General features: G+C 41.4%; 1 protein-coding gene across 38 annotated transcripts in view; it reads left to right on the forward strand.

Annotated features, from left to right (window-relative positions):
* Nucleotides 1-27,122, forward strand: part of trol (terribly reduced optic lobes) — a 331,282-nt gene that overhangs the window by 228,092 nt on the left and 76,068 nt on the right. For 37 of the 38 annotated variants that reach the window (XM_084599338.1, XM_084599340.1, XM_084599355.1 and 34 more), the window contains 17 exons: nt 2,298-2,408; nt 2,499-2,555; nt 3,943-4,170; nt 7,725-7,871; nt 8,976-9,095; nt 9,218-9,349; nt 9,841-10,128; nt 11,421-11,542; nt 13,612-13,821; nt 14,436-14,606; nt 14,880-15,019; nt 16,299-16,410; nt 17,579-17,704; nt 18,655-18,782; nt 22,891-23,039; nt 23,610-23,717; nt 26,876-26,949. In XM_084599338.1, the coding sequence (XP_084455464.1) occupies nt 2,298-2,408; nt 2,499-2,555; nt 3,943-4,170; nt 7,725-7,871; nt 8,976-9,095; nt 9,218-9,349; nt 9,841-10,128; nt 11,421-11,542; nt 13,612-13,821; nt 14,436-14,606; nt 14,880-15,019; nt 16,299-16,410; nt 17,579-17,704; nt 18,655-18,782; nt 22,891-23,039; nt 23,610-23,717; nt 26,876-26,949 (2,423 nt within the window). The remainder of the gene's footprint in view (nt 1-2,297; nt 2,409-2,498; nt 2,556-3,942; nt 4,171-7,724; nt 7,872-8,975; nt 9,096-9,217; nt 9,350-9,840; nt 10,129-11,420; nt 11,543-13,611; nt 13,822-14,435; nt 14,607-14,879; nt 15,020-16,298; nt 16,411-17,578; nt 17,705-18,654; nt 18,783-22,890; nt 23,040-23,609; nt 23,718-26,875; nt 26,950-27,122) is intronic. The other variant, XM_084599342.1, reaches the window with a different exon arrangement.

The following is a 27,122-nucleotide window of genomic DNA, read 5'->3' on the forward strand; positions in this document are numbered from 1 at the left end:
ATGGAATATTAGTGGCAGCGCAAAATAAAATGAGCTGTCAACCTCCAGACTATGAGTTTTGCTTTATTTCTAGGGTAAAAATTGCACCTAAAAGCATGCTGTGCTGAAGTTTGGCACATTGTTTTGATTCAAGCAGTCTTCTGCATTGCTGTTAAATTTTAAGTGCTTAAGTGCAATCTGTGTAACCCTTGCTTAGAGCACTGTGCACCATACAATAAAAAATGGAGTAGAAACCTACCTATGGCTTCCAACCCGATTTCTTATGCCCACATTCTTTGTAGAGTATGTGGCTGTACGTAATCATTGGCTCTAAAAGTTGGGAACTGTCAGTTTTTGTGCAGTGTGCCATTTAAGGCAAGGATGGTGCAGACTGTACATGTGTTGTGTCGGTGAAGTCTGAAGCAGTCCAGCATGCTGGCATGTTCTTAAAGTGTGCAGTACACCGGTGTAACTGATGCATGCTGTCTTCATGACTCCGCCATTCTCTAACTTCTGCCTTTCTCTTACAACTTCTTTCTCTCTCTCTCTTCTGCTGCCTTCAGAATCTCACCTCTGCAGGCCTTCACAGTTTCGATGCCAGTCAGGTCTCTGCATTAACAGGGATGAGTTCTGTGATGGTGTGCCTCATTGTCCTGATCGTTCTGATGAGCTTAACTGCTGTAGGTTTCTCCTGGTTAATACATTTGCATGCACAGTTACTGAAATTGCTGGTAGCTACGACTGAGCCTTTCGAGTTTATATATGCAGCGTTTTTTATTTGCTTATGTTCTATACTGCTTGTGCAGTTGCTTTTCTTTTCACTTTTTTTTTTTTTTAGCTTTTTGCTGTATGTTGGTTAGTAGACTTGGCTATGCAATATGCAGTTGTGATACCACCGGTGTCAATGTGCCTGGAGATTCTCGTTGTAGCTTGTTATAATTTTTTTGTTTAGCAATATGAAACTCTTAATATGTAAGTGCACGGACATCAGGTTTTGAAGGGCAAAGCTAATTTTCAAATTGGTTTGAATAGGTGTACGAACATCAGGTTTTAAGAAGCAAAGCTAATTTTCAAATTGGTTTGAATATCAATACAGGTAGTTTTCACTTCATAGCTGCATTTTGTTTCAGTTAAATGTCTCAAATTGTTTGTTTCCTCCTATCAGAATAATTTGCCATACCCGTAAAGCATAACTAGTCATTAAATAATGGAGGGTCAGTCATAGTGTACTTTATTTCCTAAACAAATAGTATTTTCATTCCGGATAATTTTGTTCAGTGTAAAGTCTTGACAATACAGTGGGCTTGGTACTGGGTGCTGTCATGAAGTACTGTAAAGTGGCTAGAGAAGTAAAATCAGCTGTTGAATATAATGGCAAGTCAAGACACCTCAGGCAAAAAGCAACATCTCTGCTTGCAGAACAAAGGCAAGAGCAGCAGCAGATCTGCAAAACGGGGTTTGTCCCTTTCACGTGTCCTTACAACACCTGAGGACAAAGTGCCAGTTCTAGAACGCAGCCCGAAACGAATTGTTGACAGTGGCACATAGCTCATTTGGTCATCGCGTATCTGTTTTGCTGGTCTGCAAACCCAGTGATGAACCTAAACTGCATCTCAAGCCGAAGCCGTAAACGTAACCACTCCATAAGATGCCCATGCACAGGCCTTGTGCGTGGCGCAGTAACATGCTCTGGCTTCAAGACCCATGCTTCTGTCATAATGCTATTCTAATTTCTTTTGTGGCCTAAGGGTTAACAGATTTTATATTCTGACTAAAATTGAGAACTATCAAAGCAATTGCTGCGAACAGAGATGTGGACTTCAACCTCTCCCCTTCTGCCTCTGTCCACAAGCAGGGGCAGCTTCCTTGCTTACTACCGCTCTAATCTAAACTAGCACTGTCGTACACATTCCTCTCTGATATCTTTTGATGCCTTTGCCTTGAGTAGAAACATGCAAATGCACTGGTTTTCATTAATGCAGTAAATCAGTCTTGTTTACAGGTTAGCTTGCTTCACAAAATGTTATAGTACTGACAGCACCTGTGGTTTATGTTCAAGGAAGAGATTCTGTTCCCGAGGCATCCAGGTGAAAAAAAATCAGAAACCTTGTGCTACCTGCTTGCTTTATTTCTTCAGCATTGATATGTGCAGGACTTTATATCAATTTATCAAGAAAGCTGTTGTTCAGATTTTAGCTAGAGTATCTCTTAATGTACCTTTTCCTTTTTTCTGTGGCAAAGTGTATTTATGTGTACCTTTCCAGGTTCACTCGTGAGGAGAGAAAATTGCAGTGCTCCAAAGAAATTTTTTCTTTCAGGGACATGCCAGCCTGGACAATATGTATGTGCCAATGCACAGTGCATTGAACGATCCCAGCGCTGTGATGGTCGCTTTGACTGTACGGACTTTTCTGATGAAGCAGACTGTGGTAGGCACCAACAGTAAAAGTGGCCTTCATGTTGATGGCTTAGACAAAGCAACCCTTAACTTGCATTCGCTTTCTTTTCATCTTTTGCAGCTCCTGATGCCGGTGTGAACATCAGGGTATACCCAGAGAGGCAGACAATTCGACAAGGTGAATATTGTCTTCAGTACTATTTAGGTGGTTTCCGACTGCTGCAACTGTTTGCAGGGAACTTCAAGAAAATGACTGCCAATTGTCAACTCGCTACGTTGCTACATACTTGTAATTTTCTTATCTCTACTTTGATGGGGAGTACAGCACTCCACCCGTTTTTATCCAAGGAGGGTACATATATACAGTGTCTCATATTCAACTGAATTTCTGGAGGTGCACTGTCTGCTGCTGATTTGCCTACTCTGCAATGAAGTTCGCTCAGCTGGAGGTGGCTTGGGAAGGGAAATGCCCAGGAATTCATTCTACTTGGCAGATATTTCTGGATCAGTAAACCTTTCTTCAAATTTCATGGAGTACATGTGTGATGAAATATCTTAACATTCAGCCTTTTGCTTGCATGTGCTTCTAATTTTGGAAGCCATGTGTACAGTATTTCTACATAACTAGGCAAGCATTTAAAAGTTATGAAGGTATCAATAGTTATACGGCCTTGAAGGGACCAAGAAAAGTGCTAAAACTGTCTAAAGATAATCTTCAAATAACCCTAGAGAGCTGCCAAAAGCCGTTTGCATGTCAGTAATTTTTTTCTAACCAATGCCTGTAATATGTTTTCCTATACATCTGAGGTTAAAGCCAAGTGTCAGTTACTATTTTTTGCAGTTTCTAGTGACATTCCTGACAGTGAGCACAAAGGAAAAATAAGAATGGCTCAACTCTGAAGTGCCCCATGTTGTTGTTGTTGTAGTGGTTATTTATTGTATGTACAAAAGGAAAGAAAAGATGTTTGCCAGCCCCGGTATCTGCTATCTTATATCTGAAGCACCTGAACTGGGGCGGCGGAAATAAAGGGATAGCGAGGAGAAGGTAGAGGAAATCAAAGAGGTGAGTGATAGGGTGAAAGAAAAGAGTAGGTAAAAATAAAAGAAATATATACACTCACTATACATTTTGACGCAGTATCAATGGTGCTTCTTCACAACTGGCCCCATCAGGATGCAACTGTTCGGCATGTTCGTACAGCGGAGGAAGCACATAGATACGAGAGAGGAATGTGCATAGCTGTTATAACAGCCTGACACCACCACAGTGTAAAACTACCTCACCTCGACGGCTGTCTATGGCATTTGGCTGTAGAGCCCTGAGTCACGAAATTGAACCCCAGCCACAATAGCCACATCTCGATTGAAGCCGCTATGAATGATAGAACATGCAATGGTTTTTCAGTGCTGCTTGCACTGTCACCTTGCAATGTCTGTGCATTCCTTAGTGCTATTTATCACAGCTTTCAGATTCGTTGGCAAGCCAACTAGACCCAATTTGCTCACTTCAGTCTCTTTAAAGGTGGCTGTGCATGCTCATGCTTGCTTTGGCCCTGTGCTTGCAGGCCAGGAGGTGGTGTTCCGTTGCCGGGATGAGGGTGCCAGGCGCTCCCAGGTGAAGTGGACCCGGCCAGATGACAGCCCACTGCCCCCCCAGTCGACCGATGCCCGTGGCAGGCTGACCATGCCCAACGTGCAGCCTGACCATGGTGGCGTTTACCTCTGCAAGGCTGTGGGTGTCCCAGGCTCGACGTCAGGGGCTCAGAAGGCTGCTTACCTCACCGTGCAGCCATGTAAATATCCCGATTACTGTGCCCCTTCACCACGTGTGCATTGATATGCTGGCCCCGTTTGTGAAACTGGCTGCCTGGGTTACAGCTGCTTCCTTGATCCCTTGGCTTTTTTTGTTGCCATTGTTATTACAAGCACCTCCCTCCTCTAACCTCAAACTAGTGGCTAATCTGAGATGTCCAATCCTCTTTATAGCGGTAAAAGGTGAAGAAAATGCAGGCTACCTTTTTCTTTGACATTATTAGGCAGTGCTGTATGTGGTGCTGATATCCTTTGTGAGTACTTCAATCATCGTAGCTGTCTGCATCGAAGCCATTCTTCTGTTAGCATGTTTCATACCAGCCCAAGGTTGGCTATGACTAATGTGCAGTTGTTCACACCTTTATATATGTGCAGTGTTTCACCTTATATAACAATGCCTGCTGCATGCGTGCAAATCTGTGAAGCCCATGGAGTCTTACGAGACAAGGTCATCGCTATGCCGCTTGACCCTTTCTGGTAGCTGAGCTGAATTGTGCAGCTGATCTGTAGGGGTTTCTTGCTACCCTTAGCCTGGGTCCTTGAAACTCTTCAAAGAGGACGTTGCACACTGTCATCACAATTAGTTATTAAGGCTTCGGTGCCTACACTGTTGCCTGTTTTGACAGCCGCTGGTTTTTAGACCAGTTTACCTTGAATGCATGTAAGGGATTCTAGTGCACGCTACCACAGGCTGCCTTTTTTTCGCTTCTGTAGAGCTTTGCACCCCCTGTCAGTTACCATAGAATGGGCTTGCAGGGGTGTTGACAGTGTATGTGCCATTTCGTGATACTCTGTGGATGGCTTGAGTCTACCTATGCAACTGCAACCTTTGGGCCAGCCATGTGCCAAATATAAACCTATAGGGATTACTCAGTGCTTGTTGACGTCAGGTGCCGTTGTAGGTTGTACACTCTATGTATTGCCCTTTAAAAAGCTTATTACAGTGGTTGTGGTTTTATTGGATGTGCGTCAAGCTTGTGCCAGACCAAATGTGTGGCCTTTTTATACGTATATGTGAAAGTTCCTATCATTCTTATGAAGCATTCCATTGTTTGAGTGGTCTGAATGGTTGTGTGTGCCAAGGTGAGAAGTCCTAAATGTATTGGGCATTGAGTACATGGCGCTTTCTGGCAACGTTAAGGAGTGTAACCTGCGGACGGTAGTCGTGGTTTGCGCACGTTTGTGCTGTCAGAAAGTGTTTTTGAATTATGTGCAGGCTGATGCTTTATTTCAGAGGCGTTATGTGAAACCTCCACATTGAACTGCTTATTAACTGAAATGAGGTTCTGGCACTTTTGCTGCTGCACAGTGCCCTGTACAAATTTTTGCTTGAAGCCGTACAGAGCCGGTACATATTAAAGAAAAATTGATCCTTGTGTTGATACTATTGTGATTCTGGGACTGTTATTGTTTAATAGCAACAAAAATGACTCTTGACTTTGTACTGGCATTTGTTTTCACGACCCTTATTCTTCATATATTGGCATTGACATTGCTGCTAGTCATTTACTCAACTTGTAATACTAGGTCACATTAAAATAAATTGTTTGTATGCTTGTACTTGGATGGCTTTGTCTTCAACCATAGAGGTATGCAGTACTACCATCTAAATTGTGCTTTTGGAGCTTCACTAATGATAATGTATGTGTTGGTGCATGGAGGTTTGCTGCATTATAGATCATTTTTTAACATGGTGGCATCTTCTTTATTGAATTAATGCCTCAGCTGAACCCTACTATGGAGACTTCCTACCAAAAATCGATCCAAATACCTATGAAGGTACTTACACATATGCATTGAGCTGTGCTGCATGTATGTCTTTGCATGTTGTAATAAATGGTACTCATTGTAAACCATGTTATTTGAGCATTTTTTACTAGTTGTGGCGTTACCTTCACATGTTGCTTGTGTGTGCTTGCCACACAAGCTGACACTGCCTTAACATCAAAAGCCTAGCTTTTCAACATCCTGAGACTCTTATATCAAACAGTTAGTGTTGACAATGAGTATATTTAGGCTTGGGGTTTCTCTCCACTCTTTTCTCTTCTCCATAGATGAATTTTAACTAGCAATAAAACTACAAAGCAGCTTCTAAAGCTGTCTACACTGCACATGAAACATGGAATGGGCTTGTTGGTAAATGCTGGTTACATAGAGGTCAAGCTGTTTTTGTCTGAAATCAAAAGTAAAATGCCCTGTAGATGCAATAATGTAGAGTTGAGCCAGTTTTCATTTAGCTATGCAGCTATCTAGTACTTCACAAGCATCTTTTTAAATTGCCAATCTGCAGTCATTGACCTGCTGTGATGAACACACTCAATGCAGGTAGCATCAGGTTCACTTGTCCAAACCTTTCTCTCTAGCTACCATTATTTTTGGAAAAACTGGTTTCATTATTGTATGCTTGCAAGTAAACAAGAGTTTGCAGTAGTACTCCAAAGAAATGTGTAAATACACAGTCATGATGTCAATGCTTCTGGCTTCCACATGTAACAGTGGGATAGAAAGAAGAGATACCAGCAGCATGCGACCACTCAGACTTGATGCATGTCATAAGCTTGTCACAAAACAACTGGGTCATTTTCAATGCTCATCACTTGAGCTCTTCAACCATGCGAGTTACCTTGTGTATGCATGGCGAAGTCAGAAGTAGTGTCAGAAACTGCATGAATCATTGCATGGCAAATTTTTGGCGAGTGGTCAATTCTTGAGGTTGTGGCAATCTATAGAGGGAAATGGCACTGCATGAATCTGTTCATGATGCCTTTGAACACTCTTGGGAGTAGCACGTTTACCTTGCATTTACTTGGTTCACTGCATGCCCAGTGTTTGTGGTGGCCTAACGAAGTTAACATGCCATACTTATTAACTGCTCTCTTTTTTTTCTTACTTGTACCTGGACTGGCTCGTCTTGGTGAGCACATTTTTTTTCCTGCTTATGCAAAGCATAAGGCTACTAAAGGAAAGTTTCTGGCTCTTAGAAAATATGTCAATAATTAGTTTGCAAACATTTACTTAAGAAATGGCATTTATCCTGTTCTTCAGGTTAAAGTAGAGGTCCTTCAAACATGAAAGTGAACAATGAATTTGCACTAAAATGTTTCTCTGCTGAAGTCCAAAACTGGTTTTGGATATTGTAGGCCAAGAGAAAAACTAAGGAAACTAGAAAAGTATAATAATTAATTGACTGCTCACTTTCTTTTTCATATTGGAGGGACCTTACATACCAAGAGATATTTAAAAAGAACAGCTCAGGAAACAGGAGTTGCTTCTGTAGATCTGCCAAACCATTTTGGTCTATTAAGGAGAGAAAAAAAACAACTGTTCTTCGCATGAAATTCTTGCACAGCATTTTTCATGCAGAAAAATATAGTGTGCCTTTCTTCAGATCGCTACTCTTAGGTACCAGGTTAGTGTTCCTGTACTTTGATTACTGAAGACCATCTTCTTAAAAAAATTTGCTTCAGCTTGCTGATCGGAAAGTTGTATAACATATTGGAGAGAGACATGATTGGGTGTTACTTTTCTTGCGCAGATACTCCGCCAACTCCAAAACCGGAACGGCCACTAGGAGCTTGCAAACATGATGAAGCTACCTGTCAAAACGGAAAATGCGTTCCGCGGAAGTACGTCTGTGATGGGGACTATGACTGTGATGACGGCTCTGATGAAAACAACTGTGGTACGTAGCACCCTACATTTCAGATAATCTTCAAGCAACTTTGTTGATTTCATATGCATTGTATAAACAACTAAGTTGACTTAACTGAGACATTAATATGTCTTGTTTTATTTCATGGTGAATGCACTTTTTTGAAATGCACTAATGAAACTTTGAGGAATGCATGCCTTATGCAGGGTGCACGCAATTAGCAACAAAAATAGCAGGAATGCCCTACTGCAGTAGCTCAATGCTGAGGACACTCGTCTGCTGATCTCAAGGAAGCAAAGCACCCATTCATTGTGTGATGTCAGCGCATGTTAAAGAACCCTAGGCGATCGAAATTTCTGGAGTCCTCTGCTATGATGTCCTTATTTGTATTTGACTATCTGTATTGATGCGAGAGTTAGACTGTGAAGAAGGCTGACCGCCGAAGAATTGACGCGTTTGAATTGTGGTGCTGGCAGAGACTCTTCAGAGTTCCTTGGACTGCCAGAAGATCAAATCAGTCGATATTGTCGACCATAAACCCTGTTTGCTCATTGGAAGGTCAAATTCTAAAGTTAAAGCTCACCTACTTTGGTCATCTGATGAGAAGAGAGGAGTCGCTGGAGAAAGATTTGATGTTGGGAAAGGTTGAGGGTCACCAGAGAAGGGGTAGGCAGCGAACGCAGTGGTTAGATGGCATCCTCGAGGCGCTGAAGATGAAGTTATGTGATGTTAGGAAGATAGAGACCGGAAAGCGTGGCGTGTTATGGTCCATAGGGTCATGAAGAGTCGGACAGGACTGAACGACTGAACTGAACTGATCTGTAAAGATGTGAACCCAGCTCTCAAGACTATTGGCATCAAATGAAATTTAAGCAAAACTATTGCAGTGGGAACAAGCAGCTGAGTTGAGGGAGACTGAACACTAGCATACTTTGTTTTCACTTCAATGAGAAGACTGCTGCGTGGAAGTGTAAATGAATCATCTCTAATTTTTCTATGAAGTATTATGCTTGGGTTCTTGTTATCCTGCTCGTGTTTCATTTGATGTTGACAGTACGCACTTCAGGTCTTCTAGCTACCAAAATCTAGATGCTGTGGCCAGAAGCGTGAAGTAATAGGCTTATTTTGTTCCAGCTCAACCCTCTCTCTGTGAACCAAATGAAATGCAATGTGATAACAAGAAGTGCATCCTCAAGGTTTACTTGTGCGATGGGGACGATGACTGTGGAGATGGCACGGATGAGAGAAACTGCCGTGAGTGAAATTCGTTTGAATTCTTGATGATAGTTCGTTGATATTGCCAGAATTGTTGAGTACAGCTTGTTTACTTGCACAATATACTGAATATATGTGAATTGCATGGTTTTCTTTTCTAGGTGAGAATATTCCAGGATCGCCATGCCGGATGGGAGAGTATCAGTGTCTCTCTGGAGACCAATGCATTCCAAAGAGTTTTCACTGTGATGGAGAGTTTGACTGCCAAGACAAGTCTGATGAAATTGGATGCTGTGAGTTATTGCCTTCAGTCTGATAGCTGCACTGCCTGAATGAACATTCATTAGCTGCCTTTATTCTTTTTGAATTTGCATTAAATTGATGATTAGGTTGTAGACCTCTAAAGGGTGGTTGATCTTTTTTTCTGCCTGGTAAATGTTTCGTAAGGACATTGCTGTACATAGTGCCTTGTCTTCTAAGGCAGTGCTGATCACAAGTACTGCCTTCCTGTTGATATCATTAAGCGTGTTCTTGTGCAAGCTTGTGCATTTAGTCTTAATTTTTGTTGTGCCTTCACTGGGAAGGAAATGCTCATCATTTGTCACCTATGCTTATAGTTCATAATGGTTCAGCTGATACTGCAACAAATAGCCAGAAGTGCTGCATTCGCACAAAGCTTGTGCTGCTTTTCTTCAAATTCCTCAAATCTTTATAACACCTGTTAGAAATTTGTGTGTGAACCTTTGAGCATATTTCATTCTTTCTTTTTTTTCTGCACCTGTAGCACCGCCAACTATCACACAGTCACCACCAGAGGTTGTTAACGCCATGGAAGGAGAGACTGTCAACATCACTTGCCGTGCCATTGGCAACCCAGTGCCACTCATCAACTGGCGCCTCAACTGGGGTCACATTCCACCCATGCCCAGGGTGACGACCACAAGCGAGGGTGGTTTTGGTGTAGTCACCATCCGCGATGTGCGGCAGTCAGACCAAGGAGCATGGTCGTGTGAGGCAATCAACAGCAAGCAGAGTGTCTTGGCCACTCCAGATGCCATCCTTGTTGTCAAAAGTAGGAGTCTGCCACTTATTTTGCAGTTCTTTTTTTATTTGGCACTTTTAGGCCAAAATTACGCATAAAACTTGGTAAATATAAACTTGGCAAAAGATAAATAAGCTTTTGTGCAGAAATAAAATGAAGTAGTATGTGTTGTACAAAAGCTTTTAGTATTAAATAGTATGTGTTGTACAGTTTGAGAACGTGGATGGGCATCTGGTTGCAGTGAAATCGTGGGGAAGGCCATTGCAGTCTGTAGCTAGCGAAAAAAAAAAATGATGCAGCATATGAACGTTACTTAAGAGGCAACACCTCAGAAACATGCGAGACACCATTTTTGTCCCTTTTTATCCAAGTTAACAGCCATGTTCTCCTTTGCTCGTGTGCGGCCACCGCTTTGACCCAACTTCATCGCAAGTTGGCAGAAAAAAAAATATGGTTTATTCATACCTTGATAACATAAGTAAAACTCAAGGTGCCATCTTAAGATGATCCGGTGTGATCCTGTACGCTTCAAGGCTGCTATTGAGGAAGCTGTCTCATCATAGCCATGTATAACACTAGCCTATCACCATTTTATCGCCGTACACAAGCCCACCCCTCGTGTAAAGTCCCATATTGAGGCACTTGAGGTATCAATAATAAAAAATAAAAAAATAGTCTTTGTTGTACTCATGTACAGTACAGTTACCTGCTATAATTCGCAGTGCACTGAAAGTAACTGGATAAGTTCACTAAACATATGTTTGCAAACTGGCAACTGGCACAACAGTATGTAACCATTATGCTATGTAGCCTAACTTGGTATGTTGTGTAACTTGCTTGTGTTTCATCACTACAGAGAAATTTAGCAGTTTAGTTCTGCTGTAACCTGCTATAGTAGCTATTGGTGTTTCCCTAATAGTTTCTTTCTAAAATTGTAATAGTGTACAGCTGATGGTTAAGTGATTACTGAGCTAGATGATAATGTAAATGTCTAGCATGCTGTAATCACTGAACATACCTAGGCTTTTATACGAAAGATGTAATTGAGTAACTCATGATTAGAACTTAGCTGCTTGCTAAGCTTGTGTGCAAGATTGAAAACTTATTTTAAGTACATACGTTGGCCTAAGTTTTGGGTTTTAAAAATCTGGCTTCCTGTTTAACTTCTGTAAAAATGTGGCTATATATGTTAAGGCTTAATTTGTCTGAGAGCAAATGAACTTCGACTTGCATTTCATTGCTGTTCTCATGTGAGGATTAGTGTACCAAAAGCTTCCAAACGTAGCTCGTGTTCAGTTGACACCTACCTTGTTCACTTTCAGACAAAGGCGTCTGCCATCCGCCACTGTTCAATGACAAGGCCCAGTCTAGCTCTGAATGTCTTCGCTGTTTCTGCTTTGGTGTTTCTCAAACATGCCACAGCAGCAGCTTGAACAAGATAACTGTGAGTAATCCTGCACATGCTGTTGGAGCATGTTTGTGACTATGATGCACTTTTTGTATATTGTGTGCTTTGTGATATAATCTGGTGAAGCTTGCATCTAAGGATGTCATATTTTTTTATGCATGTTCATTGTTTTCCCAGTGGCAGAGGTTGTGAAAGGGCACTTTTTTTACGCATGTACAATATGCACAGAGTTGATCTTGTGCAAGACAATTAAACTGCATGGGATTGTGATGTGTCATTCAGGAGCTGCGCTAAACTTCTGTTGATTGAATCTTGTTACCCATCTCGAGCCTTACCAGCTCTCTTCCCTGTTCCCGCAGTAGCAAGCACCGGGGACTGTGCTTCCAAGCAGGGGGGTCACGTGACGAAGAATAATTGAAAGACTGTAGAGAGACGACGACACTGAAGTGTGTGTGTGGTTAACTGGATGGTACTATATTTCCTGCTGTGCTAGATAAAACAGGCTGGGCAGAATGACAGCAGCACAAGCGTCCAAGGCCAGTAGGGTCTTTAAGAGAAGGAAGCCAGCAAAGGGCATGGTGGGGTGGGCAGAAGAAAATTGTGCCTCTTTGGCAGTGAATGTTTTTCTGAGCACCTGCTGTAGCAGGCCGCTGCCAATCTGTTGGAGCCTTGCCCCTCAATAAGCACAAGATTATACTGTACTTAATGTGGATCTAATCAGTGTAGCTAACTTGTATCGTCACCTCTTTTTGCCTTATGGCTATTTTATTTGTGCTTTTTCACATCGTTTTACTTTTACTGCCACCCCGCCGGGGTGGCGCAGTGGTTACGGCGCTCGACTACTGTTCCCAAGGGTGCGGGATCGAATCCCGGCCTCGGCGGCAGCTTTTCGATGGAGGCGAAAAGCAAGGCGCCCGTGTGCTGTGCGATGTCAGTGCACGTTAAAGAACCCCAGGTGGTCGAAATTTCCAGAGTCCTCCACTACGGCGTCTCTCATAGCATGAGTCACTTTGGGACGTTTAACCCCACAAACAAACCAACCAAACCAACTTTTACTGCCAGTAATTTCTCTATGGGACAAGGTGCCATTTGGGCAACAGGGATGCATTTAAAAGGCCCCTGTTCAGATGACTGTGTGTGTGGCACAAGTTACGCATAAGGCTGCTAAATTTCTGCTTTGAAAATTTTAAATTTCACGAACCAAGAATAAGGAATCCGCAGTATTGTGGAAGACATCAAATAATGCTTCAGAATGCACTTTGCACTACATTCGAAATCGTCTTGAAGGTAGCTATGGCAGCCTTTGTGACCAGGCTACAAGCTGCCAGGAGAAGCCAGCTTTTCATTGATCTTAGAATGAAGAGCACGGCAGTCAAGTGCAATGAAGGTGGCCATGGATGTTGAAAGGAGGTGGTGTGGGCCAATGAGAAAGAGAAAGCACTGGAGGAATTTGAGTAGTGAGAGCAAAAAAGGACAAGCGAATGTACAACTGGCCAATGTAAAATGCCAAATAGCAGTGCCAAAAGGGGATGGAGGCTGCTGCTTCATGGGAAATTGTCTTCATTAACACATTAAAGGCCCTGCTTCAATGATTGTGGCACAGGCATCTAAAGCATTTCCATTTAAATAATGTGGAAATATCCATTCATATCATATTTTAGCATGCTATATGTTTTTTTTTTTTTGTGGTGGCGGCCTCTGTTATATCTGGCCTCAACAATTTGAGATTGCATTACAATCATGAAAATATTTCTATTAAATTTCCCCTAAGGTTTCAGACTCTCCCTCACATCATGTTCTTGCAAATGAGGTTAAATTGGTCATTTTCCCATCGTTCTAGTGTTTATTTTTTTAAAGACAGTGGTATCAAATAATGAGTATATGGATGCTAACACAATTCTGCCTGAAATGCATAATTTCTTGGAAAGTACAGTCCTTAGTTATGCATTAAAATGGAGTCTTACAGATCAGTACTTCTCTCCTAGCCTTTATAAGTGCCATGTGAGAGTGTTGAAGGAGACAGTCAGCTGCTCCAAGCATAATACTGAAAAATGCTTCATCATACCACCCCGTCCCCTCTCTTTTTCTTTTTTTGTCATTTCCAGATCCCATTAGCAAATGAAGTTTCTGTTGCTACCATGAGCATTCTTCCTGATGGAAGCTACATGGACGTCACCGAGAAGTTCAGGCCTAACCAAAATGCCGTGCGTTCTAACCCCGCTAATCATGAGTTCAGGATAGACAGTCAAGTGAAAACGTCCGAAGCACCTGTTCACTACTACTGGAGCCTGCCCGCAGAATTTCTTGGAAACCAGGCAAGTGACATTGTTGTATTGACTGCGTGATCTGTTGAAATTTTATTCAGTTGCGATGAAAGGAAAACAGGAGAATGAAAAGGCATACTGAGGCCTTTGCTTTCGAAGCTCCTCAAAATCTCGCCACTCGTTTTATTCATTCATCATATTCTTATGACGTTAGCGTTTCCTCCTTAAAAGAAGCATACTGATATCTTTGTTATTGCCCCATCATCACACTAGCAGTTTATCTTCACAGCCTCATGTGCATTACACTTTATATTCTTCCCCCTGCACGCACATCTCATCGCACCAGCCATCAGCTACAAGTTGCACGTCCATGTTCATGCACCATGGCATTTTCAAATTCATTTTTTCCTTGTACAGTTGCAGACGGGAACAGCCTTCTAGAAAACGTCACTGTCATCACTTTTTGCAGTCAATTTGTTGAAAACTTGAAGTTTCCTGTCATTGTGACTATGTATTTTTATTATTGCCGCCTTAAGTAATACCCCTTTTAGTAATCTTTAAGGTAATAAAATGAAATTAAATGAAAAAGTTGTGCAATTATTATTTGTAGTTCTTCGCACATTATTTCATGTGCAGAGTTCATATTCCACACTTTTTGCTTTCAGGTGAACAGCTATGGAGGTCACCTAAAATACACTTTTAGGTATCAAGCATCCTCAAGGCCTGTGCAAGCTGCAGACGTTATCATTAGGGGAAATGGAATCACACTGTACCACACTCTGAGGCAGTCTTATGGACCTCTCAGGGACAACGCCATTGAAGTGCAGTTTGTGGAGGTAAGAGATCATGTTCAGTAACTTAAGTGCTTCTTTTTGTTCATATGTCTGCTAATGCACTACAGTGTAAGAAAGCGAGTTAAAATTCCCTGTGAATTATGGTAACTTTTTGTGGAAGCTCGAACTGAACGGCTTCACTGTGGAATTTTGTCTGCCTCTTGGCAGCTGATATGAGGAGCATACCTTGTGTGTTTGTGTTGCATTTGCGAGATAATTTGGTCAGTTCCTACTTCTTGAAACAATTATGATGGCTACCATCATCTTCTATTCCAGGGTGAATGGCACAAAGATGCACGGCACAGTGCCAGTGGAAGTCCGGACACAGCTACAAGGGAAGACATTATGCTGGTGCTGCAAAATGTGGAAGGCATTTTTATTCGGGCCAGTTTTGACAGCGAACTGGCAGAATCGAGGTACGTTCTTGCATGCCACAGCCTCGAAACTCTTCTAGCAGTTCTGTCTTCTCTTTCTAGAAGTGGGCTGGCTGTGTTTAATGCGAGATACTTTTGCGGTTACTAGTTTCTCATGATTACTGTTGCTTTACGTACATATTTTAATGCGCATTTGTTTCACATAGGTGCATTCGGCTGCATGTATTCATCTCATGAGCCATATACTTGTTCTATTTATAAGTTTCACATGCAGCATGGCCGCCATGTGGCCAAACTGCGAAACCATCCGAGAGGTGATACTGGCAGAGGGCACCCTCTTTAGTCTGGAATTTCCAGCCTAGATTCTGTACTGTGTGTGTGTAAAACACAATATGGTGTAAATAGACAGTATGATTGTTTTTGTTTTTTTTTTCTTGTTTACATTTTCTTATGTACAAGGTCTGCCTGCACACAGGGTCTGTTTTTGATCAGTATAGTCAAGCAGTCATGGTACTTCCAAAGCTTGAAGTGTCTGTATAGGGTAGAAGTATGTTGTTCTCAGCTCAGAGAGCCTTGATGGCTCTTCGGTTTTAGAATATATGTACCACTCAAAAAGCAAACCTTGTGGCCTTGGACCTTTTGGCCAACCTTGTAAGTTCTCTCTAGATTCTAAGCTCAGAAAAAGTGGGTATTCTACTCCATGTGAATCTCTGTTCTGGCAAGTTGTTTACTCATCATGAAAATTTAAAGGAGAGTGATAAAGCGGAGACAATAAAGAAGCACGCAAGTGACAGCGCTGCTTGTTGTGTTCCTTCTGTCCTTGTTCTTCCATGCTGCTTTATTAAATTGGAGCAAAAATTTTTTTCTGTATCGTTGTTTCTTCCCAGTGCACTTGTCCCCACCACCTTTCTGAATGTGATCTGAATTTGCATCTGTTTGAATCATTCCTGTCGCTCTGCAGCGTCAGTGGTTGAATGCTTTGCATGCCAGATCAGCCACCACTGCGTTGTGAGGTTTCTAGTGCATCTTCAGTGTGTGGGGACAGAAGGCTTTCGCATTGCCGGAACACACAAGGGCCTGCATTGAGCAGCTCTACTTCAAGGCAGTACACTTGCGCAGCCATTTTAATGCAGCCTCATTCAGCGCCACACTGCAGAATTTAGGGCTAGAGCGGCTGCCGGATCAGTTAACAAGGGCTGGAAAGATTTCAGAAAATTTGCCTCGTTGAAATGTTCATTGCTCGTCTTGTTTTAGGCTCAGCAAAATAAAAAAAAAGACCAGAATGATGCCTCTTTCTCTTCTTCTTTTTTTTTTTCTGCAGCATACACGGCCTCAAGATGGACTCAGCTTCTTATTCCAGTCCCAAGAATCCCCCTGCTGCCCTTGTGGAGCAGTGCTCTTGCCCAGCTGGCTACACTGGAAACTCTTGCGAGGTAGGGCTTCAGTGCAGTGTGAAAACGTTCGCAGGTTGCTTAAATACAGCACTTGCTATTTGGAAGTTGTATGTGAAGTGCTGGCCTTGTGAGAACACACTTCGTGTTGCTACCTCTTTTTGTGAATCTAGTGAAATTTGTTTATATGAAAGTCGTCGGTAGAACAATGAACCTTGAGCGACAGTAAGAGTGCCTTTCAGTAAAATGCAGCCGGAGTGCCTTGATATCAGCAATATATTCATCTTTAGTATTGTGCCCCATAGAACTCTCAAGACAAAGATATTTTAGCTGGTAACGCTAAATTTTAGACTTGTGTGCGTTAGTAGCGGCTGCAACCATAGTGTGTATGCATCCAAGCATGGCCATTGAGCAGAAGGCACCCAAAATTGGGTTGCCACCATGTTGAGGTGTCATCATGTGACCACCTCTTGTTCGTCGTACTCATCATCATCATCATCAGCCTGACTATACCCACTGCAGGGCAAAGGCCTCTCCCATATTTCTCCACTTAACCCGGTTCTGTGCTAGTTGCATCCACTTGACCCTTGCGAACTTCTTAATCTCATCCGCCCACCTAACTTTCTGCCGCCCCCTGCTACGCTTTCCTTCCCTTGGAATCCAGTTTGTTACCCTCAGCGACCATCGGTTATCCTCCCTTCGCACTAAATGTCCTGCCCATGTCCATTTCTTCTTCTTAATTTCTACTAGAATGTCGGTAACTTGAGTTATTTCTCTGACCCACTCTGCACGCTTTCTATCTCTTAATGTTACCCCTATCATTTTTCGTTCCATAGCCCTCTGGGTTGTCCTCAACTTAAGTAGAACTCTCTTGGTTAGCCTCCACGTTTCAGGCCCATAGGTGTGTACAGGCAAGATGCAACTGTTGTATACTTTCCTCTTGAGCGATACCGGTAAGCTGCTAGTCATAATCTGCGAGTGCTTGCCAAATGCGCTCTATCCCAATCTTATTCTTGTTATTTTCTTCTCATGGTCCGTGCTAACCTTTCCAAAACAGAAGTGCAGTCGCACTATCGTACAAAGCAAATGTAACAGTTGCAAAAGCATGAGGAGCAGCAGATCACGCTTATCATCCACATTATCACAGGTGTCGCTGCCATAATAAAAAATAAAAAAATGATAATCAAAGGGTTTTGATTTCTTTTTCTAGAACTGTGCTCCTGGCTATATCAGACGGCGGTCTGGACCTTATCTTGGTGAATGCATTCAAGGTGTTCTTCCATGCAACTGCAATGGCCATTCCAATTCATGTGACCAGCAGACAGCTCGCTGTCTGGTAAGATAATATTCGGCCATCTACTATGATTGTCTGACATGTGCCTTCTCCACCCTTTTTCCCAGTTTTTCTTCAACTTTTGTGCCCAACAGTGCATCAGCAGTGAAGTTGCATGTAAAGTGGTATTGTGTACCATGTGTGAACTGCAAATGGCATATGCAAATAAAGTGCAGTATCGTTGATACGATCCCGCTTAATGCTTTTTGGCATTATACGCTTTTCTTTTTTGTTCCCGGCTGACGCCCTATAGTAGTACAAAGTGATAGATATTTCAAACTGCTTTCATAGAAGCAAGTTCTGTGCCAAGTGTGTTTCATTCGTGACCCTTTGGAGCTATTTTGATAATTGCTTAAATTTTCAATGTCCGTGAGAATTGTCTCAATGACGTTCCACTGTAATATTTACCTACAATATTAGTAAAACAAGGAATGCCACAAGTAGCCCCTTTTTTTTTTTGAGTGTGTGTGTTTAAAATGTAATGCTCCGGTTTATAGCTTATGAGTATAGGTTTGTTTCTTTTCGTAGCTACAGGCGTGTTGGAAAAGTTGAGACAGATTCGGTCCTTGCAATCAGCTGTTCTCTAGCGTTCGTTTTAGTAGCGAATGCCTTTTGTGACCCATAAGCTCTCGCTTCCCAGTTTACAGCTTTGCTGGTTCAACAACCAACCGCAGTAAAGTTCTGCCTCCATGAAGTTTTGACTGGAATAAATATACAAAATCTTCTCGCTGTCAAATTTGGCTGGTCGTTGAAGAACCCCACGTGCCTAAAATATTAATCTGGTGCTCTCCATCACAAAGTATGTCTTTCGGTTTTAGCGTAGCTTTGGTACACAGAAATAAGCAAACCTTGAAACGTCACTTGATCGACAAATTGAGCATGCTCATTGTGTTGTCAAATGCTTTGTGAATCACTTGGGCGGATTTTAATTGCTCACGCGGTCTCATCTGCAGAACTGTCAGCACAACACTGATGGCCCAAGCTGCGAAACATGCAAGCACGGCTTCTATGGTGACGCAAGGCGAGGTTCCCCCAATGACTGCCAGCCGTGCCCATGCCCAATGGTTAATGTGCCCGGACAGTAAGCACTAAGCGTTATGCTTTCTTTATTCTGACCCTGTTGCTAAACCTTTGAGAGTGAAGGCCACTGTTTCGAAGATCACTGGCTTTGCAGTGAAACAAAAGTGCATGCTAGTCATTGTTTGCTTTTGCATGAACCATGTGTTATGCACTTGTGGTAACATCACTTCTTGTTACTAATGTCAGTTAAAACTAATACATATAGTATTTTGGGAGAGTAACAAATAGCTTGTGCTGAATGTGTGAATGTATTGCTGAAGAAACGAGCATATTTTAGTTCTGTGTCATATTGTTTATGTAACTGAACTGGTTCATGGCCAAATGCTAAATCTGCAGAGGCTGCACTACCCTGGCATTCAAGCTGAAATTTGTTTCATCCCTTAAGCATATATTAAAACGTTAGGTTAGTAGGTTAGTGAATCATAACGCAAATCGCTGTATGAGAAAGTGGCCAATGAAAATTTTCAGCTGTTTGCTACTTTTTTCGAAGTATTCATTTAATAATTGGCTAGTTATTGCTATTTCAAATATTCACATGAAAAGTTGGACACTTTGCATACAGCCATTTTCAGGATATTATGTCAAAGTGTTCAAGAAGCAGCTGTAGACATTTTATGCATTTATTCATGTTCTGTTGCTGTATGCATTCATCCATGCACTACTATACATATAGTACTGTGGCCTTTTTCTAGTTGCATGCTGCATGTTGGTGCAGTTTGACTTCTAGAAACCATGTATTTGTGTTTAATAGTTGTAGGAAGCAAGATAGCATGGTATATTTTGGTATGGACTGCTAAAAGAAATAAATTAAGCGGGCAGGAATTCAAGATTGCTTTTAATTCAGGTTCACTTCAAACTCAAAAACATGAGCAGAATTCTTCCAAATGGTAGCTTAATTATACATGCCAATGTGTTGACTGTAGCTGCCACCTATTATGTGTAGTATAACTTTTTTTATATGCTTTTGCACCTAATTCTTTTACGATACTGTCTGAAATATCTTGAGTTGGAAGTGCAGCCCTGTCTGAATTCAAACAAGCATGGTCATAACTGTACCATTTTGTGCATAATGTTTTTATAGCATAGTTTATAGCATAGTGATAGTGCTAGTAATTATACAGATTTGATGCATAGTGTAAGAATAGTTGGCTTGTTAGTGTAGTCGCAGGGGTTCTCAAACTGGATTTCGCGGAACACAGGGGTTCCGCGGGCTGTCTTCTTGTGTTCCGTGAGAACCCTCAGAGCTCAGGGCAAGCACTGCTCTCAGAGACATTTAATGATGAAGGCTTGATGACATTTTGGATGGGGACTGCTCCACTGTTTCCATGCCTCTTCGAAAGAGCAGTGGACATTTTGCTTCCCTTTGCAACTACATATGCATGTGAACAGGCATTTTCAGCCCTTGCCTATCTGAAGAACAAGCACAGGAGCAGTCTTACTGAAGGCTCTTGGGGTTCCTCTAAGCAAAAAAGTTTGAGAACCCCTGGTGTAGTGTTAGCATTCCTTTCCAGCATGTGTGTGGTGGAGGCTGCATTCCCAATACCTTGCTCTCTCTCTCTTCCCTCCCTGCCAATTCATCGTTCAGCCTAATGACCTCCTGGATTGCTGGTTTTCCCTCTGAATGGTAACCTCCTCCTTTCCTACTAACACGTTTCCCTGTGCTTCTTAGTGCGCTCTAGTCACTAACCTATACCTTCGTGCTGGACTAATATCCTCCACGAAGAGAAGCACTCAATTTTTTTTTTTTCAGTTGAGCGATAACCTTCGACAGTTGGATGTATCTTACAGTCTGCATGACTATTTTGTTTTATTTCACACTGTTTTCAAATTTAGTTCTGCCAAAGAGCACTAACTTCTTGTCAGTGTCATCGTGGCCACGTGTTTATAGGCTTGTCTTGCTGAGTCTTGAAGCCATCTGCGATATTTTGAGACCATTCGGTTGCCCTTCTCAGTGTTCTTGTATAATTGGAGCTGATGTATTAACTTACTGTATCTTAGCTTTAAAGAAAAATATTTATCCATTAAGCTCATATCCTTTGCTGAACTGACAGGAAAGTAAGAATTCAAATTACCGGTTCTTCTTTACATCACAAAATATAGGCTTAAAAGTGCACATAAATTTGAAAAGAAAGCCAATGCAGGGATGTCAGTAGTGCAGACTGATCCTACAACTGTATTCTGATGTTTGGTTCTATTCAAGTATAGACAGCTGCCTTGCTAATATTATTATTTTGCCATCAATAATGACCATAGCTCAGATAATTAGAAACGCATAATTTGGCTAACTCTTTAGAGGAGAACACTGGGTGAATGAGCTTTCAATGCATGAGCAAGTAATAGCCTACAAGTATTCACTGCAGGGAGTGCTTTGTGCTACAAACATCTGCAGCTGTGTAACCATGTACTTTCACTACACGCCTTTATATTTGGCCACTTTTTAATTAGATTTTGTTTCCTCCATGAATTCCAAACTAGCCTGCTCTCTCCTGCTGGAGTGCCCTTTTAGTGCATAGTGCAGTTTCGACAGGAATTGGCATTGTGCGAATATCCATGTCCAGAACTAAGTTATGTGCCTCAGATTCCTTAGTTCAGCATGTTCGAATGCAACTATAGTTAGTGCAGTTTGGCATCATTTAGCTTTCAGCAGTTTTCAGCCCCGCCAAGGTGTCGCAGTGGTTAGGGCACTTGACTACTGTGTCCAAGGATGCGGGATCGAATCCCGGCCTCGGCGGCCACTTTTCGTTGGAGGCAAAAAGCAAGGCACCCATGTGCTGTGCAATGTCAGTGCACGTTGTGGTCGAAATGTTCCTCATAGCCTGAGTCGCTTTGGGACATTAAACCCCAAAAACCAAACCAAATCCTTCAGCAGTTTGGAAGAAAAAGGCACAGGAAAAATGCGCACTACAAAGACTTGAAAAAAATGTGGCACAAGCATTTTGAAACAATGCATCTGTAGCACTTTGGCTACTCTGTTGACTATATAGTACCCTGCACTGCACACTGCACTGTTAGAACATGCACGACTACTCAGTTGTCAGCTTATTTTTTATGGGCACCTATAAATGGAGGATTATCTCTGAAGCAACTGTAGACTGGAAAAAGCTGATGCAGGGCTTAACACTGGCGAATGAAAGCGCTTAGCTCCTTTTTGGGGTTATACCTTGCAAACACATATTGAGTTACAGAAAAAGTAACTTTTCTACATTAAAGAAAGGCATAAAAATATCTCGCAGTATACTAGATTTAAACAGTTCTGTTATGACTGCTTTTTCTTCACTGTGAACAGTTGTAATTCACATAGTGTGAGAACTGTGGATTTTAGACACTGTAAATGGGCAGCAATCACTCCTTGCAAAAAAATCACACATGCACCCTTTGTTTACACCTTCAATATTTGCACCTTCAACATTACCCCCCACTGAACTTTAACTTTAGCACCTGGGAAATTTTTCGTTTAAGTTCTCTTTTACCACCTGTAAATAACTTAATTTTTAACATATAGTAAATGTACTTTCTTTTTGAAGCCAGTCCCTCCATATGTAAAGACAAGACAAAGGTAACAGGTCCAACTATGAAGATAGGAATTTCTCTCTGACAGTGTGCTGATACTTGCAGCTGAACAGAAGTAATCTATGAAAACAAAAATAATGTATGATACTTGGAAGCCTTCAAACTGCAGGAGGCATACCTTTACTGTAAACAAATTGAAATCACAGTCAGACTATTAAAGAACAAAGATAGAAATGGCTCACTGTAACTACGGACCATCATAGATGAGGGGAATAGAAAACATTTATGAAAGCAGCACCGCTTGCCAAAAATGATGAATGCTTCTAAATTCTGGCTAGGAAACTTGTCAGTGATCCCAGATGTCCGACATAAGCAAAGTTCGTACCAATGCAGAGATTGTTTGCTAAGGCAGTGCTTGTTTAAACATTTACCTGTACAGCTGACTTACAAAGAAACATCATTTTTTGGTGAGCTAAGTTGTTAAGTGTTTTCTTTTGTCATATCTGATGACGTTTAGCTGTATGTTCTGCAGTGTTGTGTAGTTCATGCTTTAAATCTACTTTATAAGTTATGATAACCCTTGCACATCATCGTTCTAGGTTTTCACCGACCTGTGTGTTGGAAGCTGATGGCCAAGTGACCTGCAAGACATGCCCCATCGGCCTTGAAGGCAGGCGTTGTGAACGTTGTGCTCCAGGCTATGAGCGATACCCACCCGGCTCTGCAGATGGCGGTTGCCACTTGAAAGGTGTGTCCCATTTGGCAGTGGGCCTGACACGCGATATAGAAAGAAAAGGGACGTAATGGGTCTTGCAGAAGGCTAAGGCTACTTTGTAAAATGCTTTCTATTGTTGATGCAGGGCAGCAGGAACCCATGATTAAAAAAATTCTGCGAGCATTAGCTCAGAGAGTAAGTTTGTTACGGTCACAAGAGAATGCCTTTTTGATCTGAACTCTCAAAGCACACTGCAGAGCCTCTGAGGTGCAACGCGTTGGGAATAACTTACTTGAAGGAAAATTATGATTTTTACTGCTGAGATCTCTTTGCTGCTGTGTTGGAGTGTTCATACTGAGAGCTGAAGTTTGCCACATTTTTTAATCCTTGCACATCACATTTTGTGCGCATTATCATGCCCTGCAATCCATTATAGGAATTTCTCTTAGTGTTTTCAACGTTTTTGAAGCTCTGTAGTGTTGTCAAAAATTCAGATGTTTTGTTCTTTCACTTTTCTATTCCTTACCTTGTTTGATGAATTCTCCAGGTTTGAGTGCCATGTACACTTCGCTGCTGATCACAATATTCTGTTATTTTTTACAGAATGTGAGCCTGGACAGTTCCAGTGTGGTGATGGGTCATGCATAGATTACAGGAGAAGGTGTGATGGTCATTATGACTGTAATGACTACACCGATGAGCAGAACTGCGGTAAGCTATTTGTGAGCTTGTGTCAGCTTATACCCTTGGGTTTTGGGCTTTACAGCTCTAACGATAAAACTTTATCAGAATATTGTGCTGAACAGAGCTGCCACTGATAAATGTGTTAACAACCTGCATATATGAAGCTCAGTTTTAATCTTGGAACAAGCTTCAGTATGATAGGGTGTCATTATGAAATGTTGCTGAGCAGCTTCTAACATCAGCTTATTCAGTAACCAGTTTGCAGATGATCTATATAAAAAAAACAGTGTACAGTGCAATAAAAGAAACAGACTGAAGGATGGATTGTCACACAGTATGCTTCTTGATGTTTCTGAACCAATTATTCCGCTACATTTTAGGGCATTTATTCTTCAGTACTTATCAAATATTTAGAGCTAGTTTCTTTGAAACCTCTCTTTTCTAGCAGTACGAGCAAAGGTATTACTATACCAGGGTGTGAAGAAGGGAAAGTATAGGCCAGGTACAGAGGTCTCGAAGGCTTTTAGAAATATTTATCTTGTCTTGTTTTGTCTTGACTTGGTATTTGCTAGGACGACACAGAGCTGTATTCAAATCACTGAAAGTGTACTGCATTTGTTTGATGGGTGCATGTTTCAGTACTGACCTTCCCGTGTTTACATCAGTTACTTAGAGCCATATATGTTCTCACTTTCTCTCATCTAGCTTGCAACCATATGCTCGCTTCCCTCTATTTTTCTCCATTAACGTAAAAACTGAAGACACTCTGAGCATACAGTAAATATGCAAGTCCTCAGTTTTTCTTTTAATTAGGCCATAGATTACTTATCTATGTACTAATGCAGTAAGTAAAACCTGCATTGTCTAATAGATTTGCTATGTTGCTTCATCAAATCTCATACATATTCCTAGACAATGTATTCTGAGCATCTTTTACAGCTACATTCCAGCTCGTAAATTGTAGCACATGCCGTTTTCGCCTGCTTCATAGCTCTTTAGGTTACACCTTTCCCAAGTGCGATAAATACCGCTTAAGGTCCTATTGGCATCTGTGCTGCATATTCTTCGTTAAATTTGTATGTGAGCTCTCTTTTCTATTCTTACATGCAGCCTTTCCTTGCTCTTGTGTCTTACCCGTAGCAAATGTTCTTGGCTTTGTTATCTGCTTTCTGTTATGTGTCTCACTGACTCATGCTGTTCTCACTCCTAGCATGTGGTTATAACCAATTCAGATGTCCTGACGGAACTTGCCTCAGTGTTCGCAAAAGGTGCGACGGCAAAGCAGACTGCATAGACATGTCTGATGAGAGCAATTGTGGTGTGTGGAATCCCGCTTACTAACCTTGAGCATGTGAGGATGCTGTGTATCTGATGGCATGCTTATCTATTGCACGTCTTGCCCTTTTCTTTCCTTGCTAATCATGACATAGATATTACAAAGAAGATAACAGACCATGATCTCTTATCTTTCTCTTGCATATTGTGTAGCACCTAAGAGATAATGCTGTAGCTTTTCAAAGTCCCCTCTTAACAAGTTGTGACTTTAGATTGAATCGAATATGAGTTCTTAGCACAACTAGATGGTTGCATGTGATTACGGGCGTTAATGTCGTCTGTGCTCTGCAAAATGATCTTGCTTCAGTATCTGCATGGTTTGACTTATGACTAGTGCAGCTTAATTCTCCTAAAGTTTCGTGTATTTCCCATGTGCCATCTTCTCATAGTACATATTATATAAATATTGAATGACATTTTGCTCGAAGCAGTCATGTCATGTCACCATGTCTGTGTACACACATCTTCCTGACTTACCTGGTCCTTTCATATCAATATACAATGATTAAAAATGCTTAGCAGCATGTTAGGCTATCCTTTCTTTAGTTTTTCTTCTGCTCCTATTTCTCTAAAACTCTCATTGTATAAAACACTTCTCTACAGCAAAACTAAAACACTCTTTAAAAATCTGGGACCACAGCTTCACTAATTCAATAAATGTGCTTTAGCTAGTGCAAAATAACTCTTCCCACTTCATTCTCTAGTGTTGCTTCCTAAACAAATAGGTTTAGCGTACTACCTTCAGCCTCCCTTAGTAAATTTTTTGTTATGTTTATTTTATTGCTCTTTTACAGTTCTAACCTGTGCAGTGTAATATTTCCTTAGTCGTTCATCTCACCTCGGCTCGATCACATGGACATAGTCAGCATAACTTGATGCCAGACAAATACAATCTTTCATTACTCGTACATCACCAGATTGGAACTGTATTCCTGCATTAATTGCCAGCATTCAAGACAATCTCTATTTTCAACTCTATATTTTAAACCTTACAACTGAATTTTCAAGGCTCGCAACTAATGTGTTAACTGTTTGCTATAACTTTTCTGTGTTTTATGCCTTGCGTGTGCAATTATATGCTTACTACTGAAGATAGAACTGCATAGCCAGTAACATGTCACTGGTAATATTTTTCCCACTTCTGCATTATTTTGTAACCATTTCCGTCGGAAATGACTTTGGCCTTGAGAATATCAATAAATTATTTAATCAATGTAATTGAAGCTAAGAGGCTAATTGAAGCTAAGAGGCTGGGAATTGGCAACCTTGACATTTTAAATTAATTTCCCTAAGAAGCACAGAAATCTGGTCACTTTTTTTTTTTTAGGGGGCTTAAGCTGCATGCATGCATGAAAGTATATTTTACATTACTGGTATTAAGGTCCTGTATGACTTCACATAAATATATAAAAGTTGAGGTAGTTCTTTAGCTTAAATAGATAGGAATAATGCATGGCTTATGCTATTAAATATTTAAATATATTTTTACGCTTGCTGTTAGTTGTGTTGCATGAAAAATATTCTGCAGTACAATACCTTTTGGTATCCCAGGAAACTTTAGTTATTTGATTCAAAAGTACTCTTTGTGATGATATTGGGGTTATAAAGAAAGGTGAAAATGTTTTTTCCCTTATGTAATTTGTCTAATATTCTTTTTTTAGTGTCTCACATTGCACCAAAATAATGGTGCATGCTGCTTGATACAAGTGTTTATTCCTCTAGCTATAGTTTTGACTGCCTCCAAATGATTGCACAAGTTGCAGACTGAACATTTATTTCTCGCTTGTCTAAAGTAGGGCAGTTGCACAATGCACTTGTTAACAGTAGTGGCAACTGTACTCTTTCAATAGGTGCACCACGTTGTGATGCAGCAGGCAGCCTGAGTGCAGATCGTAGCCCATCCACTGGTTTGTGCCAATGCAAGGTATGTGAATTCACTCTACTGACCTTTTGCCACTGTGAGCGGTACTTGGGGAAGCTTGAGTTCATCAGTAGCTCTGGTAGCAAGCCACATTGTTGATCTGGCAGAACTTAATGCTGCACAATATAGCAAACACGATAAAAAAGACAACAGTCACTGTGGCAGGACATAGGCAA

Source organism: Amblyomma maculatum, chromosome 3, assembly GCF_055883805.1.
Source record: "Amblyomma maculatum isolate TAMU_Amacu chromosome 3, ASM5588380v1, whole genome shotgun sequence".
Taxonomy (NCBI): Eukaryota; Metazoa; Arthropoda; class Arachnida; order Ixodida; family Ixodidae; genus Amblyomma; species Amblyomma maculatum.